Source organism: Typopeltis vanoorti, chromosome 1 (assembly GCF_054136105.1).
Source record: "Typopeltis vanoorti isolate ZY-2024b chromosome 1, IOZ_Tvanoo_1.0, whole genome shotgun sequence".
NCBI lineage: Eukaryota > Metazoa > Arthropoda > Arachnida > Uropygi > Thelyphonidae > Typopeltis > Typopeltis vanoorti.
The window spans coordinates 27,855,003-27,867,426 of record NC_143549.1 but is presented as its reverse complement, the minus strand read 5'-3'; the positions used below and the strand labels follow the sequence as shown (position 1 = coordinate 27,867,426).

Below are 12,424 nucleotides of genomic sequence, written 5' to 3'. Positions count from 1 at the left end.
GGGAAACACTCATCACCAGAGTTCATACCTTATATTCCAGGCCACCTACTACTGCGCTTAGAGGGCGCTCTACCTAGATAGGACTTTAGTGTCACCCACGTGGTTGGGCTTAGTATTGTTTTTTATTTGTGTATATGTTACATTAATTGTTTTTGTAATCCCTGTAGATGTCCTAGTGACTAGGACGAAATATAGGAAGCATTAAATTCTATTTTAATTCTTTTTGAGTGTTGTAAAAAATCCATTAAGCCTCCAACATGATGTCCTCACAGCACTTAAGCCTCTACACACGTATTCTAATCATCCATGGAGAAGAATTAGCACGCAAATCCAAGCAATACGGTAAGTCAAAACTACGACTATCTAGCAACTAAATAGGCTGGCTTTTTTAAAACGATGTCGGGATACAAGAGTGATACCAAACTGCGTTAAAATGAAGATCAATTTCCAGTCCAAAAAAGCACTTCGTAAATATAACCGTGCCAGCCAGGCATTACTCCGCGAGCAAATCGCCTCTACACGTGCTACCCTCGCAGTGACGAACGCCGCCATTGGCTCCTTACATTCAGAACTCTCCACCATTCTTAACCCTGAACTTTGGTCGATTCTCTCTGGCATTTCGGAAACTTCCGCACAAAGAGAATTCCAAAAAATAAAAAATAAACACATCAAGAAATATAGCAACCTTGTGAAAAACAAACCACAACCAAAAATTCAACCGCTCCAGACAGTAATAAACCTCTCTTCCAAAAGGCTCAACGACGATGCCGTCAGCGCGCTTTGCCTCGGCCGTAATTTTGCCGTCGCTCCGAAGGAAGTGCCGTTGCTTGACGTTATGGTGAACATCGAATGTGGAATCGGTCGCTTACCGTCGGAGATAGCTAACAACATCAGACTTGACGTTGCCAACATCCTCGCGCATTCTTCGCCGCCGAAAAGTAATTTATCATATGCCCAACGCACGGCTCTCCTGAAACTACGTAAAGAAAAAGTATCGTCATCACCAGAGCGGATAAGGGTAATGCCAGTCGTTCTTAATACCAGTGAATATAATCATAAAATGAACATTATCCTCCGCGATCGCGCTACCTACATCCCGCTAGAACACGACCCCACAAAAACACAAGTTAAGAAACTAAACATTTTACTCAAAAAAGTATCTTCCTGGCCCCCTGATGTCACGAAAAAACTTAAACCTTTTCGCTTCCTTCCCCCCCGAATATACGGTTTACAAAAAATCCACAAACCCAATTCCCCACTCAGGCCTATAGTAGATGTCACCAATACACCTTGCTATAGACTATCTAAACAGCTGGCCAACTCTCTGATCCCCCTCACCGGAAGGTCACCTTCCTATATAAAAAACTCAATCCACTTTAAAGCCTTCACAGAAAATTTAACCATCAATAAGACAGACATATTGGTAAGCTTTGATATCTCCTCTTTGTTTACCAATATTCCCTTAATTGACACCTTATCTCTCTTAGACAAGGTTTTTCCCTCTGACATCTTAGATCTCTTTTCCTTTACCATTAACTCTGGGTATTTCTCTTGGAACAACAAAATCTACAAGCAGATAGAGGGAACTGCCATGGGTTCCCCCTTCTCACTCCCCCTTGCCAATTTCTATATGGAAGATTTCAAAAAACGAGTCATAGACTCAGCCCCACTCAAACCTTCTATCTGGCTAAGATATGTAGATGATGTGTTCTCTATTTGGCCTCATGGCCCAGACACGTTAGACTCCTTCCTCAGTCATCTCAATAGTCTACATCCAAGAATCCAGTTCACTATGGAAAAGAAAAAGAACAATTGTTTACCCTTCCTAGACACCTTAGTCACACGCCTGCCTAATGATACACTTACCTTCACCGTATACAGAAAACCCACACACACAGGCAGATACATTCACAAACTCTCCCACCACCACCCCTCTTAACAATATGGCATTATTAAAACTCTTACCAGGAACCGCCCTCACTACTGAGCTTAACAACATACACAGCACTTTCCTCTCCAATATCTACAGCGATCACTGTATCAAAAAAATAATCAACTCCTCCCCCATTCCCCGTCCTTCTCGTCAACAGGATTTTAAAAATGCCATCACCATACCCTACATCCGTGGCACATCCGAAAAAATAGCCAAGATACTAAAACAGTACAACCTACACACAGCATATAAGCCCCACCGCAAACTGGCTACCCTTATCCGTTCTACGAAAGATCAGCTCCCTCCTCTCTCTCTGCCTGGAGTTTACAAAGTACCCTGTTCCTGTAAGCTGGCGTACTTTGGACAGACAGGCAGATCAGCATCCATCTGTCTAGAGGAACACAAGTCTTACATCTTCAAACACAACTATGGCCATTCAGGCTTGGCTGACCGTGTTTTGGACACCACTCACAGGGTATCATGGAAGAAAACCACCATGCTCCACCACAGCAAATTCAAGAAAGAGAGACATTTCTTAGAAGCAGCACCAGCAGCTCTCAAAAACCAACCAAATCTCAATAAATATGGTTGCATTAAGCTTCCGAAGATTTGGGAAACACTCATCACCAGAGTTCCCACCTTACATTCCAGGCCACCCACTACTGCCCTTAGAGGGCGCTCTACCTAGATAGGACTTTAGTGTCACCCATGTGGTTGGGCTTAGTATTATTTTTTATTTGTGTATATGTTACATTAATTGTTTTTGTAATCCCCGTAGATGTCCTAGTGACTAGGACGAAATATAGGAAGTATTAAATTCTATTTTAATTCTTTTTGAGTGTTGTAAAAAATCCATTTAGCCTCCAACATGATGTCCTCACAGCACTTAAGCCTCTACACACGTATATCATCTACAGTCAGCCATGATTCACTAATACCAATAACCTGTGGTCTGGAAGTGTCAACCATGGCCAAAAGCTCTTCCTTCTTGTTCCTAATACTCCTAGCATTAGTGTACATGAATTTAAGACCCCCATTAGCCCCAACCCTACCTTGATGCCTTATATTAACTATCCCACTCTGATTTGTTGTCCTTATTCGCTTGGGCATATTATATTCATTCATACATTCAATTGCCTCCCTTAGGACTGTATATCTACCCTCCCCCCTTTAATAAATCTGGTTTCCCTGAATTACACATCCACTACATTCATCAACACTTTCTCAAGTCTCCTTACACCATAACCATTCAAATGCAAGCCATCCATCTTATATAGATCCTTTCGCCCATCGAACTCATTCAACACATCCACAAATTCCACAGCACTCGTCATACATAACCCACACATAAAGTCATTCGCAATTATGGTCAAGTGTTTTACTTCTGACTCAGCTCTCAGATCCATAGGCTAAAACTGGTTTGAACACTGTCTTGTATACAGCTAATTTAGTGTTCCGAGTAATTTCTCTCTTATTCCATATGAATTTATTCAATTGATTTCCTACCATACTAGCTTTGTTGATTCTGTTGTCTATTTCCATAATTAATTTACCATCTTCAGTAAAAATTGTGCCTAAGTAGCTGAAATGTTTTACACACAGGTTCCCTGTTCACATTTTCAGCAATTCTACCTATTTTCATTGTTTTTGTCTTTTTAATGCTAACCTTCATACCATATCTATTACAACAGCTATTCAATTTAGTCAGAGAATCTTGCAGACTTGTAGCGGATTTATTTAGAAGTATATCATCGTCCACATAAAGCAAAGAGCTGACATTAATATCTCCAATTCTGATATCATGTTTAATACCACTTTCCTTCATAATGTGATCCATATAGATAATGAATAACAGAGGGGATAATGTACATCCTTTTCTCATGCCAGATTTAACATTAAACCATCTTCCTGTACTTCCTTCACTTCTAACTGTTGACTTACAACTCAAATAAAGACTAAGTATTGCGTGATATAATGCCCCATTGACACCATATAACTTTAGCGTATTGAATAGCTTCTCTCTTGGCACCTTGTCATATGCCTTTTCCAGATTGACAAAATTTAAATACAGATCTTTGTTATATTCACATGTTTTCTCAACTATTTGTCGTAAAGTGAAGATCTGATCCTGACAGCCTCTATTTGGCATGAATCCAGCTTGTTCTTCACCAAGCTTTTCTTCCACAATTCTTCTCAACTGTTTCTCAAGTAGACTTGCATAGATCTTGCCAGGAACACTCGGTAGAGAAATACTTCTGTAATTCTCACATTCAGTTTTATTTCCCTTTTTATATAAGGGTACTATTAGAGCTCTACTCCAATCATCGGGAATTCGTCCCTCTGTCCAGGCCCTCTGAACTATGCAGTGCAGCCACCATACTTCAGCATTTCTGGTCGAATATCATCTACTCCTGCTGCCTTTCCATATTTCGAGCCTTTGATGACTTTTTCTACTTCATGTATATATATGTATTCCTGACTGTATGCCTGTTTTGTATTTTTTTACCACTGTGCTATCACTGCCATTCAAGAAGATTAGCTTCGTATTTAGTGTTGAATACTCTAGCTACACCTTCTTTTCCCTGATTGCCATTGCCTGAATATAATATTTTTTTTTTATTATTGCTCAGATAAATCTCACCAGATTTTGTCTTTTTTGTTTTAGTCACCCCTTTTATTATGTCGATCTGGTACTTATCTAATTCTTCAGCTAGTTCCATAATCAAATCAGTACCTTTCAAACTGCAAAGTGGCTAATGACACTATTCCAATACTAGTCCAAATGTTCAACAGACACCTAAAATTAACAGGACCAAGTAATTAATTTCAATGAATTACACCCAATTAGCAGTAATATTTTCCCCTTGCCCAAGGTGAAGTTGGGATCAACAACAGGTTAACTTATTGCTATAATACACCATGATGAATCTTATCAGCCTGTATTATTTATACATGTGTGTACACACTTTTTTTTTTTTTTGGTTGCCACCCTTGTCTGCCTGTAATGCATTTGCGCTGGAAGCAAAGGCTTTTTTTTTAATTTTTTTTTTATTTGCCGGCCTGGTTGGCCGAGTGGTTAGCATATCGGCTCTCCAGCCGATATGCTAACTGGGTTCAAGTCCCACTGTGGGCATGGATGTTTGCGATTGTCTGTGAAAATACTAGTAGTGGCGATGGGTGGTAGATGGTGGATTGTGAGGATAGAGAGTCATAGAGTAAATGTCCTCCCTCGACTAGTCTTTGGACTTCCTGGAGGTGTCAAGTAATAATAATAATTATTATTATTTTTAATCAATTGTATATATTTTTGATTTATTTTTTGTGGTTTCCATCCACAAAAGGTTATAGGCAAAAGTATAGTACATTTGTACTGTGGATGAGCTAAGGATCCTCCCTCCCTCCCGATTTTTTTTTTATCAATTTTATATATTTTTTGTAATTTTTTTATATTTTTTATTATTAACTTTTATAATATGATTTGGAAAGAAGGAAAATGCTCACAAGAATGGAAAAAAGCATAGTTATCCCCATCTACAAAACGGGATACAAATCTGTTGGTAACAATTATCATGGCATCAGCTTACTTAGTACCTGTTATTACAATACAAAAATCTTAGCATATGAACTTAAAAATATAGTAGACCTAAAATTAATAGAAGAACAAAATGGATTCAGAAAAGGCAGGTCTTGCATAAACTGCATTTATGTTAAAATTACTAATCTAAAAATACATAACATTACATCAATGCATTGATGTAATATACATTATATCAATGCATTCGATATAATCTATATCAGAGAAAAACTATGGGAAATCCTGGAAGAATATGAAATAACAAAACCAACTCTTTGGAGCCTTATTGAATATATATCAAGTTATTAAAATAACTGTGAAGTACAATAATTTAACATCAAGCTGGAAACCAATAAATAGGAGTACATCAGGGCTTCCCTCTCTCATCAGTTTTGTTTAATATATACATAGATAAAATTATAAAAGAATGAAAGATAACTAATGAAGAAGGATTCAAGGTAAACCATACCAAATTAGCTTCCCTACGTTTTGCTAATGATCAAATAATCCTCGGAAACAATGAAGATGAACTACAAAAATGATTATGCAGTCTAAATAATCTGATAAAAACGTGTATGGAAATACAACAGACAAAACAAAAGTCATAGCCTTCAAAAGTGCTAATCAAATAAGAAGTAAAATAGTAATAAACAACAAAATAATAGAGCAAGTAAATACATTCAAACATTTAAGATGCACAATGTCATATGAAAATGAAGCTGACATAGAACTGAAGCTATCAAACTTTTTAAAAGTAACGGGCATTATATAATTTTTGAACCCAATTATGTACAAAAACACACATGAACAAGAATCTAAAATATAGTAGCTAAACCTACCTTACTGGATGTCAGCGAGATATTGACAATAAAAAAAGCAGATGAAAAATAATGGAATCATTCAAAATGAAATTTAAATTTCTGTGAAGAACTGAAGGAGTCACAATAATAGATAAAATGAAAAGCAGCAAAATCAAAGATGAACTTGGAATTACAAACTCACTAAATGAAATGGTTATTTGCTACAGAGAAAAATGGAAAGAACACATACTACTGAGAATAAATAGAAGCAGATTACTTAAACAAATTTTAAATTACCAACCAAAAGGTACCTGAAGCAGAGGAAGATCCTTAAAAAGATGGAATTGAGTCCAGAGGCCTATACCCTGAAAAGGAAGAAGACATATTCCAGAAATCCTGCTCTGGAGACCAAACATGGAATGTTTGTCATTTCAGACCTCCAATAAGCAAGGTAGTGGTCTCACACTGGGTGAAATCATCTCCCACTTAAAGACAATCACATAATTTTGGGAGAGTGTATACATATTTGTCTGGTTCAATGTGTGAGGGTGAAAGATGATCACAAAGATGCATGCCCTAGGCAGGATTCGAACCTACAGCCTCTTGGCTGCAGAGTAGATATGCTAACCACTCAGTCAATCAGGCTAGCAAAAACTGTTAGCATTAATGATAGAATTATTACCAATTATATACCAGAAAAAAATTCTGAGATTAAAAAAGAAATTTGTGCAGCATCAGAATAATGACTGAAAATTTAATTCTTCAAATGGAAAGTCATCAAGATGGGAGGAACATAAACCAATTAACTTATCTTCAGTTAAAGACAACTCAATCAGTTTTCAGTTAGTGTAAGCAGGTCTTTTCCCTTCTGGAAACTCAGGGTTTGAGTTTTCAGGGAAAAAACCCATAGAAAACAGAAAAAAAAAAATACTGCCATAGATGGTGAAAAGCATTTGGTAGGTTGTGGAGTGTGAAAGCCAGAGCTTTAGGTGTAAGAGTAGCCTCTCATAATAAGTCCTAAGAATCAAAAGAGAAGAGAGAAAGTTTGACACTTGCATGCATTTATGTACTATAAAATAAATAGTATTGTAAAATGACCCATTAATATGAGTTATTAAATTGATAAAAAAAAAACATTTACCTGTGGCAGGACTGTATTTCTTCCAATGTTGCTTTTCTGGACCTAACTCGCTGCAGAGCAATAATAAATAAATTAATTAATGAATAAATAATTAAATAAAGGTAAAATTAAGAGTTATACAATAACACTTCAATTTATCCATCCTCCTACTTAATGACTAATCCAAATATCAAAACATTTGGTATTCTTTCAAGTCACTTTTTTCAAGTCTTGCAACTCATCACAGAAAGCTAAACTCATTACAGTTCCTAATACCTACATATCTTGCCTTGAATATACAAGCACTGGTATATTCAACACCTATCTTCACTTCATTACATCTTTTGGAAGTGATTCTCTCAGGATTTGTGGTTAGAGTAATGAAAGATGAGTGAGAGCTGAGGATAAAGAAATGAGTAACAGTAGTAGTCTCTGTAGTTGCTAAAGGGAAGTCATCTTTTACCAGTTTAGTTATGTACTAGAAGAACATGATAAATGAATTGGACATGGAAGATGCATATCTCTCTCCACACACACCTAAGATCTCATGGAGTCAAACACTCATCTAGGAGATTGAATACAATCAAATTCTTTGCAGATACCATGCTTTCAAGCAATGCATTCCAATCATTCATCTCTCCATTCAAAAAACCTACCTCTAACTCTCTTGCTCACACCTTCCTTATATAGCTTCGAGGAATAACCTCTTGTTCTCCCCTGAACTCTCCCATTTTATGAAAAAAAAACCTCTTCGACATTAAACCTATAATAATCCCTTATGAACTTATGTTTATCATATCACTCCTCTTCTCCTATCCACTAGACTGCAAATTGCATCTTATCAACCTTTCTTCAATAATCAACATTCCAGAGATAAAAAAAAAAACCTCTCGTGGTGCCCCCCTATTAGGTATCTACCTCGATATTGAATGAACGAGGATGGGGTTGGCAATTTGGGATTTAGCCAACCAAATTATATTCTTATTAGCTTAAACCAAAATATAAAATGATAGTACAACATGACAGAATTTCATGCTTTGTGGGAGATTGCATGATTAAACAAGCCCCCCTCCCAATTGTTTTCAGCAGGGAACCAGGGTGAACAGAGAAAAGTCAACTACTGAAAATCCTGACACACACACCAACTCAGAGTTCAAGATCGGTAGTATCAACATAAGAAGCCTGAATGGCAAGAAATGGAGCTAGCTAAGGAATTGGATAAGTACCAGATCAACATAATAGGGGTGATTAAAACAAAAAAGACAAAAACTGGTGAGATTTTTCTCAACAATGAATACAAAATGTTATATTCAGACAATGACAATCAGGGAAAAGGTGTAGCTATAGTACTGAACACAAAATATGAGGCTATCTTCTTGAATGGAAAGCAATATCAAGTAGAGTGATTTGGGCAAATATCAGAATGGGGAACTGGACAACGAGACTTATTTATGCCTATGGTTCCACAGAAGGTTCTGCTAAGTAGAAGTAGAGGAATTTTGAGGTTTTAGTGAAGGAAACTGACAATAAATAAAAAATCAAAAGTTGGTCCTTGTGAGGGATCTAAACAGCAGAGTAGGAAATGATTGTCAGACATACAAAAATATTTTGGTAAAATTTGGAGAAAAGATCAAAGCTAACAATAATGGCAAATACCTGTTGGATTTCTGCTCAGGACATAGACTGGTTATTACTAACACAATGTTCCAACATAGAAATGTGCACAAATTCACATGGAGAGAAGAGGCAAGGAATAAGAAAAGTCTCATTTACTATGTTATTGTTGATAGTGATGTTTTCTCCCTGGTGCAGGACACCAGAGTGTACAGACGGTTTGAAATTGGAAGCGATCACCATTTAGTCTCAAGCAGAATAAAATTTAATATCATATTGAAAAGAAGAACATGTAAGAAAGTTTTAAAGCGAATAAAATTGGTAAAGGTGGTAAAATGTGGTAAAATGAGTAGAGTGATTGAGGCATTGAATATGAGGAGGGAACGAGCAAAGGAGTTAACGGTTTTAATTGGTATGATTGATTTGACAGAGGAGAAAGTGAATAAGAGTGAAAAAGAGAATAGTGTGACAGGAAGGGTGGTCAGTGTGTTGCCTAGGTATGACTGTGGTGAGATGAGGCGGAGAGCAAGGATTATGAATGATATGGTGGCTGAAATGTGTGAGGAGAAGGGAGTGCAGTTTGTTAATGTGTGGAATGAGTTTGAGGGACGAAGTGAACTGTATAGGAGCGATGGGCTGCATTTGATTGGTTATATGGTGTGAGTCACTTGGAGAGACTGCTGCTGGAAGGTAGCAAAGTGAGTAGAGTGAGAGAGAATAAATCAGATCAAGCGGGAAGTGATGCGGAACAGCAGGAGAGTAAGATAGGAGAGATTAAAGAGGTGGTTATGAATGAGGAAGTGAGTGGTATGAGTATAGAAAATGAGAGAATGGGTGTGCAAGAGGAACAGGAAAACGAGGAGGCTCAGGGTGGACAGAGGTACACAGCATGAGAAAGGTGGATGCTCCGAGAGGAGGTGAGAGCATGTGTAGAGGAATGGGATGACCTGGGATCAAGAGGAAACAGTTGGAATTGAAAAGGGTTTTAAAATGAATAAACAGAAAGGGAAATGGCCCCAGTCGAACATTGAGGGATCACATCGATTGGGTGGTATCAGTGGAACTATCTGTAGATCCAGAAATTAGCTGTTGTGTTTGTATACAAATGCTAGAAGTATAAGAAACAAGGCAGATGAAATGGTTGCATTAATTGCATCTGTTCCCAAAGATTGTCGGAATAAGTGAGACATGGTTGGAAGAGGACAACATCCTGACAGGAATAGAGATGGAAGGGTATGATGTGTTTCGTGAGGATAGAAAGAGTAAAAAGGGAGGGGAAGTGCTATTGATGATAGAGAAAGAGTTATGTCCATACAAAGTAGAGATGCAAGAGGGAAAGAGTGTCAGTGGTTTTGAGGAAGTATGGTGTGAGATAGAGGTGAATGGAATCAAATACTTGGTTGGATGTTGTTATAGACCAGGAAATGTGGGTGGTGGTGATAATGAAATGTATAATCAAATTAGCCAAGGGTGATCATTATGGGTGATTTTAATTATGGCAATATAGACCGGAATGACGAGATAGCAACTGGAAAGAAAATTAGTTTCTTGAGTTGTTGAGGGATAACTACCTCAGACAGTATGTAACAGAGGGCATGCGAGGATTGCGGGTCTTGGATTTGGTCATCTCATCAGAGAATGTAATTATAAATGAGGTGTCAAATCATCCACCAATTTGTGAGAGTGATTATGAGGTGATTACCTGGGTGGTTGCCAGCAGTGTGAGGACATCTGTGAGAAAAGGGTATATGTGGAACTACAAGGGAGGTGATTATGAAGAGCTCAGGAGACAGCTTGTGGGTGTAACATGGAATGAGGAGTTAGCTGGAAAAGAGATCAATGCAGCTTAGGGTGATTTGCAAAAACTAGTAGATGCAATGTCTAAATATATTACAAGGGTGAGAAGAATAATTAAAGTAGGTGTGAGATGGATGAATAAAGAGATTAAGCATGCGATACAGAGAAAGAGGGCATTGTGGAGGCAGCGTAAGCAAAGTGGAAATAACCAATTCCATGAGGTCTACAAAGACCTGGCAAGGAGGGTGACTTGGTTGGTGAGGGTAACTAAAGAGAGGAATGAACAGCAGTTAGCAAATGATGCAAAAAAGAATCCTAAGGAGTTCTTTCGATATGTAGCCAGCAAAAGAAAGAATGATTATGGAAGGATGACATTGATTGGAGAAAATGGTATAAAGACAGCTGTTGCAAAATGTGTGGTGGAGATACTTAATGATAAGTTCATACAAGTTTCAATCTTGTGAATGTACTTCATGGAGAGATTGAGAGCAGTAGATGATGGGGAAGAGAGACTGGCTGTAAGTGAGCAAGAGTTATATGAGGAGTTGAGCAAATTAGATGCAAATGAAGGCTGTAGGACTTGATAATATATCACTACGTATTCTGAAGGAACATGCTAGGGATTTGGCACCTGTCTTGACATATTTTTTTTAATACAAGTCTTGCACTCAGTCAAGTCCCTAAGGAGGGCAAGATTGTGCCACTTCATAAAGGAGGTGATCGAACTCAAGCATCAAACTATAGGCCTATCTGTGGTTAAGTTGTGGTTAAGTTGTTGGAGAAGCTTGTGAGAACTAGGATCCAGAGTTGGGTTGACAACAAAGGTATAATCTTTGATGGACAGCATGGATTTGCTAAAGAGAGGTCGTTTTAGTAATCTACTTACTTATTACAATAAAGTGACTGCTTCCTTGGACAGAGGAGAAGGATACACAGCAACATACTTAAATTTTGCAAAGGCTTTTGATAGAGTACCTCATGATAAGTTGACAGTCTAACTAGAGCAGATGGGGATGGATATTAGATTATTGGATTGGAGACTGGCTATCTGATAGTTATCAACAAGTTGTGTATGGGGGTGCAATATCCAGGAAAAGGAAAGTCACTAGTGGAGTGCCTCAGGGATCTGTTTTAGGGCCATTACTGTTTAACTTATATGTTAATGATATAGGTGAAGATTTGGATGGAGATATTCAGTTGTTTGCAGATGATGCAAAGTTGGGATGAATCATGAAGAGTAATGAGCATGTTGTGACCTTGCAGGAAGACTTGAATAAATTGAGTTATTGGGCACAGAAATGGGGATTTAAGTTCAATGTTGCAAAATGTAAGGTTTTAAAATTTAGAAAACAAAGATGGGATGTAGAATTTATGCTAGGTGAGGATACATTGTCGGAGATGGAAGAAATAAGAGATCTTGGGGTGATAGTGGATCTGAAATTTAGGGGACACATAGCCAAAATTGTGAAGACAACACAAAGGCTTCTGGGAATGATGCGGAGGACACTGACGTGTAGAAGTAGGGAGATTCTTGTTCCATTGTATAAGGCTTTGATTAAGCCACACATGGACCATTGTGCCCAGAT

At 37.8% G+C, this 12,424-nt stretch overlaps 1 protein-coding gene across 7 annotated transcripts in view; it reads right to left on the bottom strand.

Moving 5' to 3' along the window:
- Positions 1-12,424, bottom strand: part of LOC150109855 (histone deacetylase 4-like) — a 579,471-nt gene that overhangs the window by 217,837 nt on the left and 349,210 nt on the right. For all 7 annotated transcript variants that reach the window (XM_090397008.1, XM_090397036.1, XM_090397014.1 and 4 more), the window contains one exon: positions 7,449-7,498. In XM_090397008.1, coding sequence (XP_090253134.1) covers positions 7,449-7,498 — 50 coding nt within the window. The remainder of the gene's footprint in view (positions 1-7,448; positions 7,499-12,424) is intronic.